This window comes from Drosophila obscura, unplaced genomic scaffold, assembly GCF_018151105.1.
Source record: "Drosophila obscura isolate BZ-5 IFL unplaced genomic scaffold, ASM1815110v1 contig_4, whole genome shotgun sequence".
Taxonomy (NCBI): domain Eukaryota; kingdom Metazoa; phylum Arthropoda; class Insecta; order Diptera; family Drosophilidae; genus Drosophila; species Drosophila obscura.
This window is the reverse complement of record NW_024542828.1, coordinates 8,310,763-8,336,428: the sequence shown is the minus strand read 5'-3', so window position 1 is coordinate 8,336,428 and position 25,666 is coordinate 8,310,763. Positions and strand designations below refer to the sequence as shown.

At 43.9% G+C, this 25,666-nt stretch overlaps 1 protein-coding gene across 2 annotated transcripts; it reads right to left on the bottom strand.

The window, feature by feature from the left end:
* Positions 1-25,440, bottom strand: LOC111081663 (hybrid signal transduction histidine kinase B). 2 transcript variants are annotated; one of them, XM_041595122.1, is made up of 11 exons: positions 25,367-25,440; positions 22,921-23,306; positions 13,547-13,728; positions 10,249-10,319; positions 8,826-8,915; positions 5,945-6,256; positions 3,339-3,523; positions 3,120-3,226; positions 2,402-2,555; positions 913-2,300; positions 1-675 (listed from the first exon to the last, which is right to left on the bottom strand). In XM_041595122.1, the coding sequence occupies exons 2-11, from the start codon at positions 23,262-23,264 to the stop codon at positions 662-664; spliced, it is 2,847 nt and encodes a 948-aa protein (XP_041451056.1). In that variant the 5' UTR covers positions 23,265-23,306; positions 25,367-25,440; the 3' UTR covers positions 1-661. The 2 variants fall into 2 exon arrangements, with proteins under 2 accessions (XP_041451056.1, XP_041451057.1); XM_041595123.1 differs by lacking the exons at positions 3,120-3,226; positions 3,339-3,523; positions 5,945-6,256; ... (3 more) ...; positions 22,921-23,306; positions 25,367-25,440 and adding an exon at positions 2,614-2,662.
* Between the last annotated feature and the right edge of the window lie 226 nt (positions 25,441-25,666).

The window sequence follows — 25,666 nt, the reverse complement described above, 5'->3', positions numbered from 1 at the left end:
ATAAAACGTTTAATAAATAAAATAATTAACCTAAATCGTCGACGAATTACGCACAAAGTTAATGCACACATAAACCTATACATATGGGCATGTTAAGATACAGATACAAGATACAGAAATAGTTCATCGTAAAAATGTTTCAAGCGCATGCCATAAAAAATAACGCTAATAAGAAACGCTACAACTAATAGAGCTCTCTTGGCTTCGGTTGTTTTTGCTATTTTGTTATATTATTTTTACTGCTGTTTGCTGCTGCCGTTTTGCTATCGCAAAACTAATTTCCAAGTGCCCATTTTCATACAACACATATTGCATACATTTATTTTTAAGTGTCTTCCGAGATTGCACATACGAAAAGCAGAGGGAGAGAGAGAGGTGGAAAAAACAATGGCTTCCATGGAAATTACTTAAATTAGTTGATATATTATATACTCGTAGAGAAATGAATGTGTTATAGCGCAAAAATTTTATTGTTTTTTCCGTTTGTGTTTGCTTTTCGTTTCGATAAAAATAATTTAAACGCTAAGATGACAAGTGGCAATTAATTTAAGTGTGATTATCACCTGGCCGCCGCCCGTTGCAAGCCGATCCGATCCGATCTGATCCGATCTCTGGGTATTTCCGAGCTTTTTTGTTTGTTTTTGTTTTGTTTTGCTGCTCACTAATTTTTGGGATCTGCAAGCAGAGTGGCGAGGGGTGGGGCATTAGCATAAGCGTGGCATGTGGCTGGCGGAAGCTCCATAAGAATCTCCACTCCACTTCACTCTTATCAATAATTAAGATACTTTTTTGTTTTCTTTACTAGTTTCGGTAGATAGTGGGTATGTTTTGTTGTCGGCCTTAATTACTTAGCACTGGGCCGCCAATTGGTCGCAGCTTTATGGAAAATCGTGCCAATCAAAATGTACTAACCTCTATCCTCAACCGGTTCCCCGGCATCTGCATGGCCCGTGGTCACCGTCAGCGGTATCGCTATGGGTATCGGTATCGGTATGGGTAGGGGTATCGCTAGTGATGGAACTGGCGCTACCCCATCGATGGAATGCTCCGCACGCGTTGCCGTTGTCGTTGTTGTTGTTGTCGTCCCCCCCGCCACGTGGACATGATGAAGTGTTAAATGTTGAGACTGCTGGGACTGCTGCTGCTGTGACTGCTGCTGCTGCTGCTGGAGAAGGAGATGCTGCTGATGCTGGTGCGGATGATGATGATGTGGCTGGTTCTGCTGCTGCTGCTGATGCTGCTGCTGTGTCGCGGCCAGATGCTGTGACAGCTGCTGGTGATGGTCTCCTGTGGGTGGCCACTGCTGATAGGTCAGCGGCACCAGTGGATCGGACATCCACTCAAAGCTGAAGGCCGGTCCAATGGTCTGCGTGCCAAGGCCACTCTGGTGGGGCGTCGCACTGGTGGGCGTGGGCGGTGTGGTCGTGATGCAGGGACTCAGCTCGTGGTTGGACCCAAAGCTGTCGAGTGAGGCCTTCTGTGCGGACTCTGACCACGGCGGACTGGGATTCCACTGCTCGATAAAGTCCGCCGGATCGGGCGGCAGTGATTTGTTGGGCAGCCGCGGTCTCGTTGGCACAATGGTGGCATAGATGACCGAGGCATCGCTGCTGGCCACCGCCGATGTGGCATATGCCGCCGCCGGATGCGTGTGCAGGGCATAGCAGTCCGGTTCGGGCGTAATGGCTGCCGCCGGAGAGCGTTCCGCATGCAGATACAGCGGCTCCAGCTTGTTCCTGGCGCGCTTTTTTGGAGGCGGAGGTGTGGCTGATTGTGTGGACTTTTGGCTGCCGCTGCTTGTGGGATTGGAGGTGGTGCTGGCGTTGGGTGTGACTGGGCTGACACCGTTGCCACCGCTGCCAGTGCCAGCGCCACCGTTCACCTGACTATAGTCGACGGGCTCCTGAAAGCTGAACAGCGGCTGATCCTCCTTCAGCTCGATGGCAGCCTCCGCGTGATAGACGCCGCCATAGGTCCCCATATGCGGATGATGATGGTAGGCAGCCGCTGGATGGTGGTGATGATGATGGTGGTGCGTATGGTGCGGATGATGCGGATGATGATGACTGCCAAAGACACTCGCCATCCCTGTCGCCGCATTCGTCATGCTCAGGCCGGGCGTGGTGCCGCCCTGCGGCTGCTGGGAGTGCGTCGAGTGGGGACTGTAATAGCCGCTGGAGGTGCTGCCCGGCGGCACGCGCATGCCACTGTCCAGCGGCATGCCGAACTGAATCTTTGACTGTACCGTGTAGTAATGGTACAGCCAGGAGTTGGCCAGCATTACGGATGCCTCGCGATCACTAAAAAGGCGATTGATTGGGAGATTGAGGATATGCATGGGTTAGCGTGTGTGTCTCTAAATAGTTAGCCATGGAAAGGTGTGCTCTGGTCGTTTACTTACTTGAGCACTTGATTGGTGCACACAATCACAGGCTGCTGGGTGGAGTCTGGACTGTCCCGTACCTGTAGCACCACATGGACCCATGTGTATTCGCCACTGGAGCGCTGCATTCGCACCAGCAGGATACAGCTGCGATCCTGTTCCGATTGGGTTACTGTAATTGGAATAATTAAATTTTGTAGTTACATTTTTTTGAGCTAAATTTATTCTACTGTAATAATAACTTCAATCAATTTTTAATCGATTTTAAATGCGACTCATTCAGCGTTTCAGATGACAACTGTTTTTGATTAAATCATATTTTATTTATGTACATAGCTTGAACCGGTTTCTATCCATCGAACCATAAAATAAAACATTTTAATTGAAATTAAAGCAGCTTGAATAAATTTTATGATTGTTATCTCAATAGATATTAAATTCAATAATTTTTGAGGTCGAAATCAATAAATTTAATGCAGTATTTACTTACATATATCTGATACATATATCTTGATATATTTCAAGCAGCTAACATGATTTTATCTGGCAATTTTAATCACCTTTAAACGATCTTTGTGAGCATTGCGTATTTTGTTTTATTAATCTCAATTAAAGTGATTAAATGTATTTAAATACTAAATTAAAATTTAAGAAATAAATTCAAGAATTCAAAGCTCTAAACTTATACTTTTAAATTGAATATTTCTACCTTAGAAAAATCCCAATAATCACTTACTTAGTCTGTGTTTGCTCTGTGCCTCCCTTAGGTTTTCGCTGTGTATCAGATTGTACCAAGATGTTGCCTGCAATGTGCTCTTTTCATAGCCCAAATGGAACTCGCCACTGAAAATATCAAAACATATACGAATTAAAATAAATTAATATTGATAAATAAATAAAATATAAAGCCTAGAAATGGGAGTATACATTCGCTATAATTGCCGTGGCTACTCACTTCTTATCGATGTGCGCGATTTTCATATCCATCGAGTGAATTGTGGTAAACACATTGGTGGCACCTTGCACCACACACTCGCGCGTCTCGGGCATGGCGATGGGCGTGCAGGTGGCCAAGAAGACGGGCTCGTTTCGACTGCAGAGCGGCAGAAATGACAAATAGTGACCCTGTACGAGAACAACCTGCAAGACAGAGCAAGAGAGAAGGAGAGTTGAAGGAGAGCTGAGGCTTTGTTCTGGGACCACATTCGGCTGGCTCCCACGAAAATTGGCGCCCAACGTTGTTGCCCTGTTTGCTGGCGGGGCCAGTATTATGGCCATTTTTGGCTCGGCATGCCGGGATTCGCTTCGGCTTGGTTCTCTCTCATAGACATTTTACTCTGATTCCATAATTTAAAAAAGGCAATCACAGAAATGTTTTGTCCCAGTATTGACTCCTACCTGGGTACTGACTCCCCCCGTTACCTACCCTTCGCCACTACTCCACACTCCACACACACACACACCAAGCAGTCTCCGAGGCAGTCTTTGCGAGTCAGTCGCTGTCTTCGAGCCATTGTCTCCCAATTAAAACGTGCCTGCATTTATTTCGTCCCAACTGCAATTGCATTTTCGTAGCTTATGGGCCGCTGCTGCCTCTTCTGCTTAAATGCAAATGCAAATGCAGCTCTCCGACGATCCTGTGATACCGAAACCCAGTCCCAGTGCCAGATTCACCCACATCCCGCGTTTCCCCTAAAACCCGTCGATGACGCAGACGCCAGCGTCGTTTGGGTTGCTTTTTTTCCTTTTTTCTTTTTTTTTTTTTTTGGTAAATGAGACGACCTTAGACTGGGGAGCAGGCGCCACTGCCGGCGCTGTCGCCGTCTCTTCTCGTTTGGCTGTTGGGTGCATTATTTTTTTTTTTTTTGGGATCTTTTGTCTATGGGGTATGACTGTCTGGGTACTAGAGGTACTAGCACTGAACTATGCCTGACCTCATTCATAATTATTTATTGGTCCATTTTTATTGCATATTAACGAGTGTGCCTGCCTGCCTGCCTGACTGCCTGACTGCGAGTGAATGTGCTGGGGTTCGACTTTGAGGGTTATCGCTGGTACAGTTCATGTGGGTCTTAAGCTAGGGATTAGATTTCTTGGTCTGGGAAGGCATTTGAAAGTTGTGTGCAGCCAATGTTGGTATTCAGATTATTCCGAACAGTTGACCATTGAGAGTGGGCTATAGGAGAGCTTTAAGATTTTCTAAAATATTACCATAGCAGTGGCTATACAAAAAGCTATGCCAATTTATATGTAAAATATTAGCTTCAATATTGGAAATATATTTCTGAAATAATTAAAAGTTTTCAATGTCTGAAAAACTTTCTTTAAAGCTCTTTATTTAAGGATGGGAATAAAATAAAATAAATTAAATTAAAATGAATATAAAAATCTATATATTAGCTGTGAATTGCCTGACTTAAAGATCAGCGCTGAAGCAGTCCGGAAAGAGATTTTTGTTTCCCACTCACTTTTCATTCATTCAAAAATCTCTCTTTTCTGGTACCTTTTTGGGGCAAGTTCTCTAACGACTGCTATCCGCATGTAGCGATGCGCAAAAATCTCTCAACATGCACTTCCTGCACCTCATTAAACTGCCAACATTCAACTTAATTAAAAACGTTTTCAGCCAACTGTCAACGCCTGGCCTTATCTCCATAATTTTTCGCCGCCGTCGCACATCTGCCACTGAACAGCAGAAAATGGACGCAAAAAAAAAACAAGAGAAGCAGAGCAGAGCGAAACGGTGTGGATCGGAGAAGATATGAATAAAAGTGAAGCGACCGCCCACAACATTGCGACTGACAGTAGCCGGGGGCACATCCATGCCAAAAACGGGCAACCACCGGTGGCTGCCAGCAGTCACAGCCAACGCGTCGCTCAACACGTTGACAGATTTGGTCTTGTCTTGTTCAACCTGCCTGCGAGGAGAGGAGCAAAGCACAGCTTGCCTGCCACAGGCCCACTGACAACTTCATATTGTTTTGTGTTGTGTTGAGGTGGGCACACTCTTGCGGCATTTTGCTGCTTTTTATTCACATCATCATCATCCTCAACAGACCGTGGAGAGGCGGCCAATCAGAGCAGTTGGCTCAGAGCTTGGGAAGGAAGGGAGTGAGAGAGGGAGAAAGAAGCTTGGGGGCACCCACCCGTTCCGCATCAACTGTCATCGTTTGTCAGCTTATAGAAACTAAACTCGTTGGCAAGATGTATGACCAGTTAGCCGCTCGCCCAGAGTCACACAGACGCGGAGCCAGACGCATGCTGAAACTGCAACTCCATCTCCATTTCCATTTCCATTTCCATCCCATTCTCCCCGGTCGCTGCGTCTCATGCATAATTCATGGCAGAGAGCGAGATGTCGATGCTGCCAGCGGAGCGGAGTGGAATGGAGTCTGTGGGACTCCGCTCGAGACGATGCCACCAAAGTCTGGCCCAAGTGTTACACGCAACACGCTTCCCAGGTGATTCATTCATCAATTTCTGTCAGAGACTTACACGCGCTTACTCATCCACTCGATTCCTTGAGCTTGGGCATGGGCTTCACTTGCGCTATTCACTCACCTTTTGATCGCCGAAACGCATTTGCCGTCGCGCATTGCGACTAACATTCATGCGACAGAGGAACATGCGATGCTCGCCCTCCAGACTGGAGGCGCCACCACCACCACCACCGACACCACCAACGCTGCCATTGCTGGACGTTGAGTCGCCGCTGATGCCAACGCCGCCGCCGCCGCCGCCAGCAGCGCTGCTGTTTGCCTGGCTGCCACCTGGCTGCGGTGGCACGTTCCGATTTAGCTCGGCCTGGATGGTTGCGTGATCCTGTTTGTCAATGATATCGTAAACGGAGTCACCATGTATCAGCAGATCCTCCTAAAGTCAAACGAGAGGGGAGAGAGAGACAGAGTTGAAAAAAGTTTACACTGGTCAGCAAATAGTTGGGTACAATGCAGCAACTATTAGAGAGATATTATTAAGCATTTTGGTTGCCTTACAATGCGAGTATATACAAGATGTTAAGTTATTTGTATGCTTAAATTTTAAAGCAAATTATTAACTAAAAATGTATGCAAAATTTCCATCGCCAGAATGTATTTTCTTTTGCAATTCTTTTAGGTATTATTGTGGGCAGAGATCTTCATTTATTTCCCCACTATAATCCTCCCCACCCACAGTCATGCCAATGAAGCCAAATATTGCAGCTCTCTGAGCGCGCATCTGTCTCCATTTATGGTGATTAAGGATAATGAAATTTCAGTTCAATTAGTCAGTCGATTGCTTTTAATTTGTTAATGATGTGTCAGCCAGTTGTTGTGGCTTTTGCACGCTCATCTTGGCTTTGTGTGTGTGTTGGCAATTGTTGCCTGTTGGCCGTTTATGTCATGAGCTTTTATTATAGTTGACAATTATGGCCATAGAGCTGGCCAAAAGACAGATCGATAGAGTAGGAGAGAGATAGAGAGAGAGGAGAGCGATCAGAAATGAAACTAAACGAACGTTTGGCCAATTTATAATGGCATGTTGTTGTTGTTGTTGTTGTTGTTGCTGTTGTAGTTGTAATTTATTTATGGCCACTGTCGCTACATGACACATGACAATGGCAACTTGTTATGGGAATATGCAAAAATCGAATTCAAATTATGATGCCCAACAACCAGGCAACAACAGCAACAGCATTAGCCACACAGCAACATCGGCTATTGGTAGAAGCAACAGCAACAGCAGCAGCAGCAACAACAACAGCAGCAGCAGCAGCAACAGCAGCAGCAGCAACAACAATGTTGCCAAGATCTATTGACATTTTTGGCAGTTTGTTAATTAACTTTGCTGTTAGTTGTTGCTGCTGCTGCTGCTTGTTGTGGGTTGTTGCTGCTGCTGCCACTGCTGCTGGTGGTACCCTTGTTGCTGCCGCTAACTAACTCTCTGCCTTGCCACAAATTAAAAGGTTGGGCAATCCACTTTTGGGCCTGTCCATGTGCACACCAATTCCGTTTATTGTGCCCGTAATTATGCCAACACATGGCATACGAGTAAATTTATGAACTTCACTGACCATTTAGTTGCTGCTTTGCTGCATGCTGCTTGCCTGTGGGTGTCTCCCAGTTCCACTCCCAGACTCAAAGACTCTTGGCCGGGCTACGGCCACGGCAACAAACGCTTCGACTCTGACTCCTCTGCACTCCTGATAAGGCCCGGCACAAAGGCCAAAAGGCTGTCAAATGTCATGGTTGCCAATTGGAAACTTTTTTTTTCCCCTTGTCTTGTTCTTGTCTATCCTCTGACTGCCTTTCAAGAGCGGGCGGGAAGCGAAGGCAGGCAGGCAGGCCCCCATGCAACAAGAGTGTTGTTGTTAGCTGCTGCACTGAGGCTTTAGTTGATATGAAAGGTTGTCTGGCTAAAAAAAAAATAACAAGTGGCCTCATACCGCATGTCGAGCGGCTGGCCACAGGGAAAGGCCCCTTTTTGATAGGAAGCTGATCGAGTTTTTCGGGGGTATACGTACGTACGAGTGTCTCAGGCCATTTGAACAAACAATTACCCACATCGGGATCCGATCTGATGCCTGGTCATGGGTTGCTGTGGCCAGCTTTGATTTATGGCATAATTTTCGCTTGATTCGCAGACACTCGTTGCACATACGCCCCGTATGCAGTCGAAGACTTAAAGAGCCCGACAATCACCTGGCGGCACATACTTCGTACTATAATCTCGCGTACCTTTGTCAATGTCTGCGTCTGTTCTGGCAAATGTAGAACGGAGATATGTCACATGTGTGAGCGAGTCTGCAACGCGCTCAGATTTATATAAGACTTTGGTTCAAATGCAAAGTGAAAGGCCAAGTACATGCCACAACACTCTGCGAGTATATATGCGAGAGATAAATACGTTTATTTAGATATGTATAACCTTGCTATTTAAGCAGCATAAACGTGCAATAAACAAAGCTTGAAACACGGTCAACAACAACAGCAACAGCAGCAGCAGCAGCAGAAACAGCAGCAAAATCGAGCCGCAGTTTTTAAGGAACTTTTGTGTAGTACTCGTAAAAGTAAAACGGATTTATATAAGCTCAATGAATCGGGCCTTGTGTCGCTTTCTCGCTCTTTAGGTCTTTAGACAGTTGCTAAACTTGTCAACGGGAGCAGTCACAGCAACAACAGCAACAACAACAGCAGCCACAAACAACAGACAAAAACTTGCAACAAATATGTTGCTGCTGCCGCTGCCACTGCTGCTGTTCCGAGTCTATGACATGCTCTGACGACGACGACAGGCATCGTCGTTTGCCTGTTGTCGCTTGTCAGAGATTTGTATCACGGGTTGTAACAATTTTACCCCTTAAAGAAAAAGGAAATACTCGTACCAAAAACAAACAAAAACAACCCCAAAAACAACTAAAACAAAAGCAAAACTTTCGCAAAACTTTGGCCAAAACTCTTACCATGGAATGGCCCAAGTACTCGGCCGCATTATCCGATATATAGAGCAATTTGCCATTTTGTGTGAGCATCATCAGGAAGCCGGAAAGTGCCTGCAAGACAAATATATGTGGATGAGCAAAGGGGGTTTACATACAGATTAAATGGTTGCTTACGACTAAGATGCATTCTAATTGGTAAATTAATTTTTATTTTACCTTAAAAATATATGTTAGGCGTTTTAAAAAAATAAATTCTGGTAATTACTTAATTATTGCAGTTTTAAAACAGGCTTAACCTCACTGCATTAAATTTAAAATATCACAAATGCATTAACTTCGAATAAAAAAAATCATGGAAATCCAAGGAAAAGAAAAGAAATTTCACTCTTAGAAAATTTAAATCTGTATGAAAATGATACTCAGACATCTTTTCTTTTTTTAAATAAATTAATTTGTTTAATTTACATTAAAACATGAGCATAATTGTCCTCCAATTGTTTTCAATCTATCCAAGAGCATATGTAAATATAATTTTTAATTAATTTAATTATTCCAATTAAAAAACTAAAACCTCATTAACAATCACCAAAATGGCAGACAATTCCACTCTTAACTGGCTAATCAAAACCAACTTGTTATGTGACACCCTCTATTTTTGCAACAAAAAAAAATATATATATAAATTGAATCTTGTGTTGGAAATGCAAATTCATTTTCGCGTCTGCACACTAATAAATTGTTAGCCCAAAAGCCCGGCCTAGGCTCGCGTTGACAACTGACAAACGAAAAAAAAAAAAAAAAAAAAAAAAAAAAAACAGTCACAAGGAGAATAAAAAAAAAGAGTGGTTGAGGTTGGGTGGCGAGGGGAAAAAGAAAAGAGTAGTACTATGACTATGGCTGGTGGATATACATAGTATTTAATTCAGTCACGAGTGTGCACAGGTATGTAGATCAATCTGGCCCGACTGGAGCAGTCAGTGCCAGGCAGGCAGCTCTTGACTGACTACTGTCTGCTCCTGGTGGCTTTTGGGCAAATCTTTAGCTTTTTTTTTCCTCCCGGGCATTTATTGTTTTCGCCTCTTCTCGCTTTTGGCGCAGCAAGTGGCGGCGGCGGCGGCGGCCACAAATGATTTCTGACTTATGATATGGCCGGCCAGCTTTTGTGCCATTAATAGAGTTGTTTTCCCGGGAACTTTCGGTTGAGTTGTCACTGCGATTGCTTAAATTGAGTTGTTTCTCTCGGTTCGGTTTTGCATCGCTTCGTCATCCTTCTGGCTACCCCTGGGAGCCAAATCAAAATGTCATCAAAGCGCGCGCAGCTGCACAGGCTTATACTATGTTATGGTAAATGAATGCAGATATTTTCTGCAATCTACCTCCTAATTATCCCCCGATTGGATATGAATTGTTGGAAAATTTCTTGTGAAATTCAATCATTGCTTACCTTCGAGAAGCCAATATTTGGTGTTGCTGTCTGATGATGATGATGGTGCATGGCATTGTGACGCTTAAAGACTGCAATGAAATGGGGGGAGAAAACGGAAAAGCAAATTGATAAAAAATAATGGTAATTAAGTTAATTGTGTCGTTTGTGTCTTGCGCAGGCGCGCCGCGCCCTACGATCAGGAGATCCGTCTGAAGCGGAATAAAAAACGTCCCCACTAAGTGGATGTGTGTATTTTCCCATGGCTGTAATTTATATGCACAGCCAGTGGCTAATTAAAAAACTATCTGTTAATAATACACTCGCTGTGTCTGCCACTTTGGGGACGGCAATTGTTAGATGCATTCGATTGCTAATTCATTGATTATATTCCACATACAATGAGCAAACGATACTATGTTTGTTTGGCTTACAAAAACAAGTGAATCACAAAAAGAAAATGTGTCATTGTCACTTAGAGAGGCAGCCGCAGCAGCCGCCAAAGCAGCAGCAGCAGCGGCAGCAACAGAAACAGCAACAGCAACATCAGGCAGCGATCTCCAAGTGCAATTGCCGTTTTGCAGCTGCATTGCAGGCCGCATCAAGATCAATTATTTTTCAAACACTACGAGATACTCCCGCACCTGGCAAACAAAACAGACAGACACACAGCAAAAAAAAAAAAACAAAGCCAAGAAACGGCCACAAAATCAGCATCATCGGGCCGCAATCAATGCAACAGCAGCGGCAGCAACAGCAGCAGCAGCAACAGCAACCGCAACTGGTAATTTCATTGAACTTGAACGGAAAGGCCATGAATGCAGGCGGATTTTCGTCGGGCTTTAATATCCACTCCTCAGTATCCACTATACAATACGAATACTCAGAAATCCGTTTTGCCAAGAAGTCTGTCGTCAGTGTACTTGAATCAGCCTTCTGCCGTTTCACCCCACCCCACGCCACCCCACCCCTGCCAACCGACAATGGGGTGTGGCAGACAGTTCAAAGCTTTTCCACTTAACTTTTGGTACACAAGGGCAAGGGAATGTTGTTGTTGTTGGAGCTCAGGCTGTTGAAAATATCTCAATATTAAGCCTCAAGAATCTGTTTCTAATTAATCTGCATTTGTTGAACAATTATTTATTGGCCAAATGGCAGTTGACAATAAACAGCTACGAAGCTGGTGGGAAATTATGCATTTCCTAGATCTTTCAAGAGAACTGACTATGAAGTCAGATAATTCAACCTGCCTCAGCACCTGATCGATCATACATAAAATATGAAAATTATACATAATTGCAGGTAGTTAAAATATGTTGCCAATGTAGTATTATTTTTTATTGCAACATTTTCATTCACTTTTATGGCAAATATCTGCATAATTAGGGTTTATGATTCATTGACTTCAAGGATTTTTCTGTATAGTATTTTTAAAAAGAATAATTTACGCTCAAGGACTTTCTTTCAAGAAAATATAAGTACTTTTTGCTCAATTTAAATACTATTAAGAACATTAAAAATGTTTAAATAAGACATACACGATGTTCAATGAACCAAAGTCCAAAAGAAGTGCCAGCCTATTGATTTTAAAAATTATTCGAAATTATTCAGGCTGCCCATTCCAAGCTTGTATCTGTGGCTAAAAATGGAACAACGAAAGATATGCCTAGTCTATCTCTTTTGTACGAATATTTTGCTAAAATCACACCCACTGGGTAAAGCGAAAAACTATTTTTAGTCGGTGATCACTTCGCAGGTTATTTTATGACGCTCTTGCGATTCGCTGGCAAATATGACACTACTAAATGCTTGCCAATTAAGTATACGGTCTTGAAAGCGATACAAGCCTGCCGCCGGGCTCAAGATATTGCCAGGCCAAGCAAGGCGCAGAAAAGAAAAAGATTCTTATTGTATTGAAAACTCAATTTCGTTTTATAAATATGTATTTCATTAATCGCGACTATCTTGAAAGCCACACCCACATACTCGTGCTCGTACTCACACCGCCAGAGAGCGAGAGAGGGAGAGAGCATCCATTGAACTTGGATGGCGACTTCGATGGCGTGCCAATATTAACACAATTTGTGATTATAAATGCTTTTAAACGGTGCAATGACAATGAACAATAACAACCAGCCACGGCAGCAACAAACACACCCCAAATATAACCGAAAGATACAGGCCAACAAAACGCCGACAATTTCTCACACTTAGCCCCCAAAAGAGAGGCACAGATAGCAGATAGATAGAGAAAGAGAGAGCGCGAGCGCGAGCGCTAGTTGTGGATGGAGAAGAAAAGGCAGTACTTAAGTTTAATTTTTTGCAATTTGTAGAACACATAAATCGCAAATTTTGATTTATCGCAATATTTATAGCAATGCCAGGCAGACGCTCGTTGTTACCATTGCAATTGTGAAATTGCCTGCCCCAGACATAGTCGTACAGCTTGGGTCTAGGCCACAGTTGGAGGAGTTTGTGTTGGTTGGTTGTTGTTGCTGCTGCTGCCATGCCATGCCATGCCATGCCAGTGGTGGATAGGTATGCCATGGATCTGCAATAGTTTCGCGCAAACCAAACCGAGTTCACATGGGTTTCCTTTGGGTTTGCTTCGGGTTCGTTTCTGTCTGCGCCGAGATGCGAGCCGAGAGTTAAGAGTTTCGAGTCTTGTGTGTTATCTATGGGCTTATGTACCGCACAACGCTAATTTGAAAAACAATTTTCGTAATTATCCACAAAATACAAAAAAAAAAAAAAAAAAAAAAAACAACAAAAACGGCAAAAAATAGCAGCAGAAATGGGTAAGTAAAGAGCGAACGATCTTGTTCGGTTGCGCGTTGACCTGCGAGCATGCGCATTAAAGGAGGATGGGACCGACTCTGGCATCGAGGCATCGAGAGCAGGGGGACTCTGGGCAATTTTGGCCCGCCTGGGTGCGTGCCTAGACGCTTAGGCAATTACTTGGCCAAAAACAATTTCAGCCACAAGTCGCAGGGGGGAAGCGAATGATAGAGGGACACTCGACATATGAATGATGTTGATTTAAACCGAGCCATGCGCATGTGACTGTGACTGCGACTGCGCCTAGCGGTTTATTTTGGCCTAAACGAAAGCTAGCCAGCCAGCCCATGCGATGGCGGCGGTGGGTCGCAATCTTCCTTTCGCGGACTCTCGGGACCCCAATCTTGGCCACAATCTCCATCTCCATCTGCTCATGACTCATGCATATTCAATCAACGTGCAGCCAATTATCAGCATGCATATGCAACGGGCTCTGGATGCTGTGGGGGTACGACTCTGGGGAGAGGGTTCTCGGGCTTACCTTGTTGAAAATAGTTGGCTTTCCGCACATACACACAGACCAGCGCCATCAGCTGCAGCTGCGAGAGTCGCTGGCGCGTCGATTGTGGCAATGGCAGCAGATCCCTCAGATTGGCTATCTCGGCATTTATAAGATCGCGTCGCATCTTGGAGGCGCCCTTGGTCGATTTGTTGGCATCGAACCTGCAACAGAACAGAACTCGGTTAGGAGAGGCATAAGGAAACAATTAGAATATATGAGCACGTTCACAGCTAAAGCTTAATAAGCGGACACAGCAGACAGACACACCACACACCAGACACCGGACAGCGGCCAGCGGACACCACACACATAACTAGCCGCCGGCACAGACCAGACCAGGCATGTGTTTTCACAGCCGCCTACTCGGGTGTGTTTCACTGTACCACTGTGGGGCCAATGTGAGTGTGTCTCCTTCGCACTGTCAGTCGGCATTAACCCGCTAGGGAGCTGTGTATGCTAATGGCTTCGATTGGGAATTCTGAGTGGAATTTTATGGAATTTGTTGAAACTTTTGTTCTGGCTTTGTACTTTGTTAGCTAATAACTAAATCGACAAAATATCTAAATGAATGCAACAATTGGGCTTGGGTTCTTAAGGAATTTATGTGATTTTAACTAATGTTTAAAGACTTAATCCTTCATGGAGTAGTGGCTTATGGTAATGGGAATTGTTAACGAATTTTCAAAGAATTTTTGAGCAATTTGCTAAATGTTTTGTTTTGGTACATAGAAAGAGAATGTCTGAGGAACTTTGACTGGAGATATTTATTCGAAACTCAAATAAGACTTAGGTCCATTTTAAATATTCGTAAGTAAGTGACATATTTCTTTGGACTACCAATTAGTTTTCTGTAAAAATGTAAGACCCAATTAAAATACAACAAATAAGTTTATAAATTTCATCTTTGACATTTATATGCTAAGACGCATTATCTGCAATTAATAAAACACTAATGTATGCACATGTACATATGTACATATGTGGGAACTGGTTTAGTTAATAAATTTTGAACGGAAATCTGGTGATAACTGTTTGAAAACCGATAGAATTTTTTAAGAGACTTAATTTATGCCGATTCTACTGCTGCTTCATGCTGATTTTGTTTCATCTGCATCTTCCAGCACTGCTAAAACTTGTCAGCGGCATTAAAGCATTTAAGTAGAGCAAAATCTAAGCCAATATTATTTTCTAATAACGATTTGAGTACTTTATTAAGTACGCTATGGGTAAACAAATAAAAATGATGTATGTATCTTTCGTTTAGCAATAGATTCGCATTTATTATTAAGTGATTCTCGAACTGCAACAACTGGCAACAATGGGTTAAGGATGGATCGCACATACCAAAGCCCCGATGCCCGATGCATAAATAACTCATCGCGCATTTAAAAATCATACAACAAGCAGTAAGTTGTGGCTGTTTCTGTTGTTGGTTGTTGGTTGTTTGCAGTGGTTTTTGCAGGCAGCGTGTGGTTTGATGTGGGGCACACTTGCCACATGCCTTGTGCGGAAAAAATTGTGCAAGTAGGTTGGTCTGGTCGGGTCGGTCAGTCTGCTGGATTGTTGGTTTGTTGGTTTGGATTTGGTTTGGTTTGGTTGTTCATTCGTTATGCTTGTTGTTGTTGCAAGCGGCGCGGCGAGCTGCACAAACGTTTAGCAGAACTGTCCGTGTGTACTTTTGTGAGCATATTATTTACAAGGTTGAATTCATAAATCATAAATTTGTCTTTTTATGCAGCGGCGTCTGCGTCCCGTCCTCACCGGCGCATGCGGCGTATGAGCATTTTTTTTTATTTATGCTGACGTCGATCGGGCCCATTGTTGTAGTTGTTGCCCCGGTGGGTCAGGCCATGCTGGTGGGTGCTGGTAGTGGGATCGGGGTGGTGGTTCGGGGGATTGAGATTTTGCAAGCCAGCGAGAGAGCTTTTGATAAATATTGGTAATATTGTTGTAATAACAGCAAGTGCCCGCGCCTTTTTGGCTTTCTCGTCGACCGTTGTCGACTGTCTGCCATTTTGCCGCTGTTATTGCCTCTAAATGGCCATGTTAACATTTAAAACAATCTCACTGTGTCCGTGTGTATCTGCATCCACGGCTGCTCTATGCGCCAGTGTGAGTGTGTGAGTTGAGTGTTGCATGCAACCGCCAGCAGCGAGGCACAGCACATGCAAAGCGCACCGAATCGTACCGAACGCCATCCATGGCCTGGGGGCCAAACCGCAGCCGCCACCACCGCCGCCGCCGCCGCCGCGTTTGCCTTCTGGCTTTGAAATATATTCATCGCGTTTTGCTGCCCTCCCCACTGCCCGGACACACTGTGCGTCTTGGCCATAATAGAACAGATTTGGTTTTGGCCCAGAATTGAGTGGTCGAGCGGTCGCGCGGTCGAGTGGCTCAGCGGCGCTCGCACACACATTTAAGTCAAGGTGATTTGTACAATTAAAATGAATATTGATTTAAATGCTGCGATTGTGGTCAGACCCCCTGACATATGTATGTATGGTTCACATGTGTGGCAAGGAGAAGGGCGATTGTTGGCTGTGTGGGATTTGATGTGGTTACGTGGTGAAGGGTCTGCCAACGAAAACTGTAGAAAATATATATGGGAACATTTTGCAGCACGATCAATAACTTTGTGGCAGTACCATCCTCCCCTCTGGGGCTTACACTTTTCCAATTAGCTGCATAAAAATGTCAAAAGCTTTTGCAATCTGCTTATCTGGCCTGGCTATTTGTGGCATAATTAATAAGTCTACCAAATATTTATCATAAACAAGATTCCAGTGGCATGGGCGATAATATGATAATGCCATCATCCTTTCGTAGTGCATGCCAAAAATAAAAAAATAAAAAAAAAACACAAAGAAAACCAAAAAAATTAAACTCAACAAAATAAAGCCCAAAAACGTGTTAATGGCTACGGCACAAGCAGCGGAGAGTTTGAGATTTATCTGGATAGCAGCGGACTCCCGCACATATTTTGGGGGAGGCTTTCGCGGGGCTGCTGCTGGCTGCTGCTGGCTGCTTCTTGTAATCTACATCAAAATTTATCTGAGTGAGCGAGACATGTCAACATTTCTTAATATATCTATCGCTACCTTGAAATCTGCACTAAGTAGCACCAACTTGTTGCCGTTGTTGCTGCTGCTGCTGCTGCTGTTGCTGCTGTGGCAACTACTGTACAAGTTGTTGTTGCTAATTAAAAGCATAAACACGATTCTTAGCGAGGCGTCAGCAGCAGCATCATCGAGGAGAGTATGGCCTGAAGGCGGGTGTGGGATCAGTAGCCACTGCCCCAGACCCACTGCGCGTTGGTGGTGTACAGACCCCAGGCACCAGACCCACAGAGCCACAGAGCCACATGCTTAATCTGAGACTGGGGATCCTCTTGCGCGCACTCGAAAGATCTTAATCAAGAGCGGTCCTGGCTCTGGCGGTTGGTACGTTCAACGCTCGACTAGATAAACTCCAGAGCCCAAAAACTGAACGTGCTCTGAAGAAATTAGGCACAAATCTTGTTCCAGTTCGATTGCGATTCCTGCGATCAGTCCAATGATGCCATGCCCAATGCCAATCTCAGTCTCTCACTAATTAGCACATAAACCAGCAGGGAGAGAGAGAGACCAGAGAAACATAATGCCAAAACTATTAACTTAAATGGATTTTAAATGCGCATCTATGGGCGCAGTTGGATCTTCTTCTGAGTGATTTTATGGCAATGGCCCTCAGAGCGCCATCGTTAAAATTTGTGCAGCAAATAAATCACAAAGAACGCTGCAAGAACTCCCTCACCTCATCCTCAGAGCAGGAGTAGGAGTAGGAGTAGAAGAAGTAGAAGGGCCACCACGTATCAATCCAAAGTCGAGTTTTAATATGCATCAGGGGCGTCAGTCAGGACAAGTCGAGTCCCAGCCCAGATATGCCAGAGATACCAGAGACTCCCAGAGTCAAACTGCAGCTCCAACTGAGTTCAATTCGCCGAGAGTCAGTCAATACCAATTGCAGGCCAAGAGAAACACGAAATTTGCGCAAATTTTTATTGCACTTTTCCTGGAGCGTCTTGTCTTGGCTTGACTTGTGCGAATTGTCTAGTCCCCCCCCACCGACTAGATATCTCTCTTGCTCCCTTTCGATTCTCTCTGTGTGTGTGTGTGTGTGTGTGTAATTTGGGCGAGTTTATTTGCCATATTCCCACGATATAGTTTGGCCAGGGTATTGGGCTTGCGGGCAGCTCTAATGATTTCAGCCTCCCTCTTTCTCTTTCGGCATCTTTTGCAGCATCTCTGACTGCAACGGGGAACGGAACCGAACAAAAACAAAAAATAGTGCAAAACGGCGTATAATGAATGCCAGACCAGACCTCAAACTGATGGGCAGTTCTCCGACTCTCTCTCTCTCTCTCTTTCTCGCGCGTCCCGAGTCCCGAGTCCAAGTTGCAGCCAGTCTGAGCTGAGCTTTTCGGTAACCCTAAACCCAGCCGCCTGAACTGAACCCACACCAAGTCCGACCTGAGTCAAATTAATTGCCCAGGCGCCGCACAATGCTTTCCATTTTTCGGTTTCTGTGGATTTCTTGGAATTCTGTGTGAGAAACACTTGTTGGGTCTGCAGCAGAGCACCGCTCTGCTCCTCTCTGGGTCCTCATTTTGCCGGGTGCCTTATTGTATTCTGCGTAAGTCAGTGGCAGTAATCGATACCTTTGCCACCGCGCTGCGTGCCCCAAACACACACCAACATACACACACCAGCACACCTACAGATTAGCATCGGGGCGACGTTTAGTACACAAAAAAACTAAGGAAAAAAAAAACGCTGGCTGAATGTTGGCCATCTAATAACCATGGGGTGCTCAGCGGTTGGTTGCGGCCTTTAACCAAATTATATGGCAGGCCATAGGTAAGAGGAGTTGCCTCAGGTGTGTATTGATGGAGGAGGAGCAGCAGCAGCAGCAGCAGCAGGCCAAGCCAGGCACTCTGCCCATAGACATAGATGTAGGCATCTCACCACGTAATGTTGGCAGCTTAGGCTTAGTGGACTGAAGAGGAGCCCATGTGCAGTGCTTTCGATAGGCTGTCATTCGGTTAAGCACTCTGATTGATATACACGGATAAATGTGCGCTGGCTGTTCAGTGGCTGGCTGGCTAAGAGAAGAACTTGCAAGCAGTTATAACATTTGATTTAGGTATCTTAAGGAACATTTTCAGAGAGATAAATGTAGATTTAGAGAGTGTCACTCCGATTAAATTCCAACGCATCGCATCGTATGACATTTTCAATTAAAAACCGCCAACAAATCCGAGAGCAAAAGCCTCAAGGATAGCCACAAATCCATATTCTTATCCCTAACCCTTCGATCCTTCAATTAAGTCAATCAATTAGACGACTTACGAGTTTTGTGGGTGCCCCGCAAGTCGTAGCCATATAATTTACTGCTCTCAAAAGCCCATAAAGAAGTCTGGCGGGGCAGTAGCTACTGTGTTTATTTTGACGCATATATTTGTAAAAATCGCAAAACCACAACACAACGGCATGATCATGCCACACCACACCACACCACACCATGCCACTGAGGCAAGAGGCTGCGGTCGCAGCTGAAAATTTCATTGCCTCAAAAGAAATGAATTCGAGTGGCTACCGTTGATGGGGACTGCTCCGGTTCGGATCGGTTCGCTTCTCCCCCCCCCCTCCCCCTCGTTGCCTTGCCTTGTCTTGTATGTTTGATTGGAATCTTAGCCACAATTTAATGATGGACTGCCAAAAGCACACTTCGATGATGATGATGATGATGACGACGGTCGTCATCGGTTCAGTTCGGTTTGGTTCGGCCTGGACTTGGACATCGTCATTTGTGGCAGGGACTGTTGGCTGCTACTGTTGCCACCGACGCCGCCGCATAATTTTTCATATTTTTATGATTTGTTGCTACCGGGTACTAAACCCGTTCCTTTTTTTTTTCTTTCTTTTTTTTTTGTTTTTTTTGTTTTTGGTTTGAGCCTAACCATGGAGAGCTGCTACCGTTGCTGCATTTGCTTTCGATTATCTTAATTTGCGTGCGAAACTGAGTTTTTTCCACTACCCTGGCCCCAGCTTCAGCCACAGCTCCAGCTACAGCTACAGCTCCACCTCCACCAGATTCTCTCTCCTCTCTCTCTCTCCAGTAAGCGTAAGCCAAACCCCAAATTGTGTGTGTACGGAAATTTTCCCATGACTTGGGCTCTTTGGGGTTCTTGGTCTGGGGGTCTGGAGTCTGTACGAGAGTATATTTTGTGCCCGGCGGTGGCTTGGCCAGAAATTACCCCAACTATGCTGCTACCACTGCTACTCTTGGGCCTGAGACTCACCGGATTGATGGTTAGCCTGGCTGCTGAAGCTGCAGCTGAGGCAGCTGAGGCAGCTGAGGCAGCTGAGGCGGCTGAGACTGCTGCACTTTACCGTCAGGCAATTAGCACAAGGATGCCGCAACTAAATAATTTGGTAAGCCCCAGGGCAAAGTTTTCTTACCATCTTTGGCCCAAGGTGAAGGCGGCGCACTTATTTGCTCAGCATTTCATATTTTGAGCGGGGAGAAATGTCTGCTCAGAGCAGCATCAGCATCAGTTTCGACGCGCGTCACCAAATATTGATCAAAGCAATTAGATAAAGCATCAAATGCACTGTCAGAAAATCATAGATTAGAGGTTGATATCAATTTCTAGGGAAATTTCTAGGGTTTTAGGTTGATGCTGCGCTGGCCACACAAAAATATTTTCCCAGTGTATTGGCATCCATGGCATTTATATCTGGTGCAACAGCCACTGCACCAATGTATTGGACATCCCAACGTGGATGGGTAAATAGCATTGCTCGCTGGGCTGCTGCTCGCTTTTCTCGTGAAATGTGTTAATGAAATTAGCAGCATAAAATTGCTGTCAGAGCCGCCACAGTGCCAGCAGAGCAGAGCAGAGCAGAGCAGAGTGCCCGTGCCCTAGCCCATGCAGTGTTACAGATACGAAAATTGTATCTGTATCTGACGGCACATGCTAATTGCCAAAAAATTAACACCATTGGCACAGGCCCAAAACACACACACACAACAGACGCAGCAACGGTTTCGGTTAGTTTCACTCAGGAAGCACCTCTACATCTACCTTTAACTCCATCCAAATGCATTTCAGAGGCGGCTCTCTCAGAGGCGTCTTTGGCTTTGACTCTTGGTTTTCCTTGGCTTTGGTTGATTTCCTTCTGGGATTGTGTGTGGTGGATTGGTTCGAGGTTTGTTGACTCTACTGGCGCTGCTGCTGCTGCTGCTACTGCTGCTGTTGGATGTGTTAAAAACAACAAAACACCAAGTTTTCTTCGTTTTAATTAGTGTCATTTATTATTTAGAGCATATTGATATAGTTTTCGTTGTTTAACGGTTGTTTGTTTCAGTGTTTTTTTGTGCTGGCATTCCTTATTGTTGGCATTTCTTGTTCGAGCATGGAAAATATTTATAGAAATCTACCGCATCCGTTTACCATTACAATCTACAATACACTGTATCTGTATCAGCATCTGCATCTCTGTATTTGTGTGTTTATGGCAGAGCGCGTGCTGCTTTCCCGTGCGAACAGTAAACTTATTTTTTTGGGCGCATTTAAGTTTTAAATTGTTGGGAATTCCAAATATGTCCATGTGCTAATTGATAGTTTTGATGGGTCACGTATGAAAACCACATGAATGAACTGAGCTTAGCTAGTAGTAAATTCATCTATTTTAATATTTATTTATTGTAATATTGATGATAAACTATCTGAAATATTTGTAAATCTTTTCGGTTTTTATCTACAAATTTCTAGAAGGTTTATCTTTATTTTTAGCTATATTTTTCTATTATAGTAATACTGATCAAATTATTTCTGTTAGGCCTTCGATTGCATTTTAGTTTTCTCAGCAATTTACTTATTTCAATCAAATATTTCCTTACGATTTTCATTGATCTAATCTATACGATTAAATCCCTTACAGTCAGGGTCCTCCAATTGCCTTTTTTATAATCATTAGGTTTATCAGAACATCTGCTAAGAACATCTCCAATTTAAAAAGTTCTACCAAGATTAATTAATTGATTTTCCTGCAAAGAATTTTCCTTGCATACTCTGCCAAACTGCTCGATCTGCGTGTCGCCAGCTCGTCACCGTCTGGAACTTATCAATTGGTTAATGGTTCCGCTCAGTTGCTACTACAAAATGGTCTAATTTCTATGGGTATGCCGCTTCCGCTCGCCACCAGCAAATGTTACACCCACCCAAAGAAGGCAACAGAAACAGAGACAAGAGCAACACCTACCCACACGAAAAAAAAGAAAAAGAAAGAGTTCCTCCTGCTGCTGCTGCTGCAGAGAACAAAAAAGAAAAGCGAAACGAACAAAGAACGAGCCATCAACAACATCACACGTGAGTTTTACACATTTCAGAAGCAACGGCAGCCAGCGAGATGTGCCTAACTCCGTTGGCATCTCCACAACGTTGCTGTTGTTGTTGTTGTTGGTGGTGCTGGTGGTGGTGGTGTGGAGACGCCTTTTATTTTTTTTTTTTGGATCCTTCGTAGTCGTTGTCGCCGCCGCCGTCGTCGTCTTCGTGGACGTCCGATTGCCAACGTGGTAATGTCAATCGCACTGTGCGGGTTTAACTTATGGCAAAACATTTGAAGCACTAATTAATTGGAGCTAAATAAAATGGCACAGCATCTTCAGTTTCAGCTTCAGCTTCGGCTGCAGCTTCAGTTCTCCAACTCTCCCGCTTCGCTGCAGTCTCAGCTTTAGTTCAGAGTGAATTTTGCGCGTTTTTCTTCGTTTTCGCGAATTGGCGCTGTGGGTAAGGGTACGGGTACGGGTATGGGTACGGGTACGCAGAGTGGATTGGGGCTGGCTGAGAAGATTACGAGAGCCAGATAAATGCGAACTACAAGTTGCCAATACAAGAGGCCATTAAAACCGGCAGCAGCAGCAGCAGCCTCAGCCTCAGCAGCAGAAGAACTAACCGAAAAGCAACAAAAACAAAGTGAAAATCGGTAGAAACAAGCGGAGAAATCCCCCTGACGAGAAACCGAAAGGAGTACCTTTTGGTGGGGTGGGGAGAATGGCTTGGCTCAGCCCGCCAGCCACCAGCTCCCAGCCAGGGTTTTTGCGAACGAACTTGGCCTCGTATTTCAAATCCGAATTGACAAATATCGAAGCGTGCGAAACAAATTGAAATTAAAAGTTTGCATGTTTGGGCAGGCAGTTCCTGATGCGTGCCTGCCGGAGCGGAGCTGGGCAGTGTGGGGCGGGGTGGTTGATGATAAGGTCTCCAAAGGGGGGGTCTTTCGGGTAGAATGTTGGCGCTAAGAACTTACCTTGTAAACATGCCGGCTGTCTGTTGCTGCTGCTGCTGCTGCTGTTGTGCTGTCTGTTGCTGGTGTTGCTGCTGCTGTTGCTGTTGCATATGTTGCTGTTGCTGCTGTTGTGACAATGCTGCTGGTGTTTCGTGTGGCTGGAAATTATGATGCGTATGCATTTGATGCTGCAAATGCTGATGCTGTTGGAGTTGTTGCTGCTGTTGCTGCTGCTGCTGCTGTTGTTGCAATTGCAACACATGATGGTGCATATGTTGTGGTTGTAGCTGCTGCTGTTGTAGGGCAATGGTGGGCGCGGTGGCGGCCGTCACCTTGTCTAGGCCACGTTTATTATCCGCATACATATCGTGGCGTCGTCGCACGTTCGCAAATATTTAATCCCAATTCTAAAAGTAAGAAATGACAGGGCATTTTTCGTCTTAGTCGCAGATTGTCACGGTTATTTGTGCAAAAATTGTGTGTGTATGCCCAACAATAATGGTAAATAATAAAAAAAAAAATATCAATCAATATGTAGATCTTAATGAAAGTCTGCAGACTCTATTTTTTTGTTGCTCGATTTGCTAATGAAATGAAACAACAATTGTTGATTAGGTCTGTTTTTTTTTATTATTATTTTTTTCCCCCTTTGGCCAATGGCCAGTCTCAAAACTCACACACAGCAATACCGTAGAGCCCGCAGACGTAGCTACAGAAAATAGTTCAAATATTGTTTGAATTGTTTGAAGGCGAATCAATCCAAAGAACTGATTTGCATTGTTATCGACTCGTATTTGAACAATTGCCCGGAGTACCCACAATGCGGAGACGTCTCAGCCGCAGCCTCAGCTCTAACCCTTCCTCTCCCTTACTGCCTCAGCCCCTCTTCGCTGATGAGTTGGCGCTTTTGATATGGTACCTATATTTTTATTATTTGAGCATTGGATTGCATAAGGAGTTTGTTTGGTGGGGGAGTTCCAAAAATGATTTATGACATTTGATTTGGCTGCGGCCTCTGCTGGCCTGACGCATAAGTAACTAGAGGTTAATGAAATGTCTTACAACACAAATACTAAACACTCAGTGGGTTAATATCTATGTTGATCATATTGGAAACTCGTTAAGTCCTCAATAATGATCAATCAAATTGCCATTACGCCTAGAGGCTACACAGAGAGAGAGAGAGAGGGAGAGCAGTGATTGGGAATATGATAGATGGAAATCTTCAGTTTCATTTAACAATTTTCTTTTCGTTTTTATCCAAATAAATGTTTAGAATTATTGTATTTTTTTTTAAGCCATTTCAATGCTGACTTTATTGCTTATTTAAGCTGAATTTAAAAAAATAATTTTTAGGTCTTTGAAATGCTTTTTAGAGATACATATTTTGTCGGTTAAAAGCAGAGTTACGGAGTTGTATATAAGAGTTTCCATTCCAATTTAATAATGCAAAATCTTGAATATTTATAATAATTTTTAATTATTAATATTATCCAGCTAAATTAAGCTAAAACGAGTCCGATTTTAATTTTGCATTTTTTCTTATTATATATAAAATTTAGATCTGATTGATCAACTCCCTCTAAAGAACGAAATAAATAGAGTATGTGACAAAACTATTTATTGTATTCCAACCATATTTTGCATTAATATCTCAGCAAATTCAGTCGTCAAAACATTGACCCATATATCCATATATGGCACAAGAGATTCTCCCAATTTTCAACTTTCCTTTGTCCGTCTCCCTAATCATTAAATCTGGCCCCTCCTCTGGTCTATAGACAGCCGAACCAACCCACTATCACTTTCTTTCCAAATTCAAAACAAATACTGCATTTTTCCAGGCCACTTGGGCTGGCGCCAAGAAAAAACCTTCAGAGATCTCACAGCGACGTATTCTTTGGGATTCTACTGTTCGTTCGGGCGAAAAGTGCAACAATTGAAATTAGTTTTGTTAAATGAATTTCAAATTTTCTACTTGAGCACTCACTACCGTCTCCGGGGGTACCATCTTGGCCTGGCTTTTTGGTCGCTTTGTTGCAACTCATTGTCAAGTAAACTTATCACAGCGAGCGGCAAGACACCGGCCAGAGACGGGGCAAAAAAAAAAAAAATTTGTTCGAGTTGACGTTTGGAGTGTCATCGAGTCGAGGCTTGAATTTGTTTGGAGTTGTTTGAATAGGGACCACCAAAAGTCATTGAATGAAATGAAGAACTCCGCAGATATATCTCATTGTACGTGTGTACAATGTGTCTGTGTCTGTGAGTATCTCGGGCTGAATATTAGGTTTTTGGGGTTACGGTTACGGCTGCGGCTGCGTCGTTTGAGTTGGTTGCTGCTTGGGTTTTTGTTGGCTTTTTAAGTATTTTGTTGTTTGATTTCTATCAAAGTTAATAATGAAATTGGTAAATTAAGTACATGCTGTGGGGGGGCTTGGTTGTTTGGGGGACCTTGGTCTCAACTTACCTCTTTACTCGAAAGATTCAATTTGCGATATCCATTTGGTTATAGAGCTGGCTCCAACGGCATTTCGGCATAAATAATTATTTCATAATTTACTTTGATTATACACAATGTTTGACACTTGTATAACTTGTATTTAATTAATATTTGAATATATATAAGTGTATATATATATTAACTATTTACTAAGCAGATTAGATCCGAAAAGGGGTTTCTGTTGCACAATAATCGTATTTGATTAAATTTATTATTTCCTATTATTCTCAATACACTTAACACACGTGTATGTATGTATTCATGGAA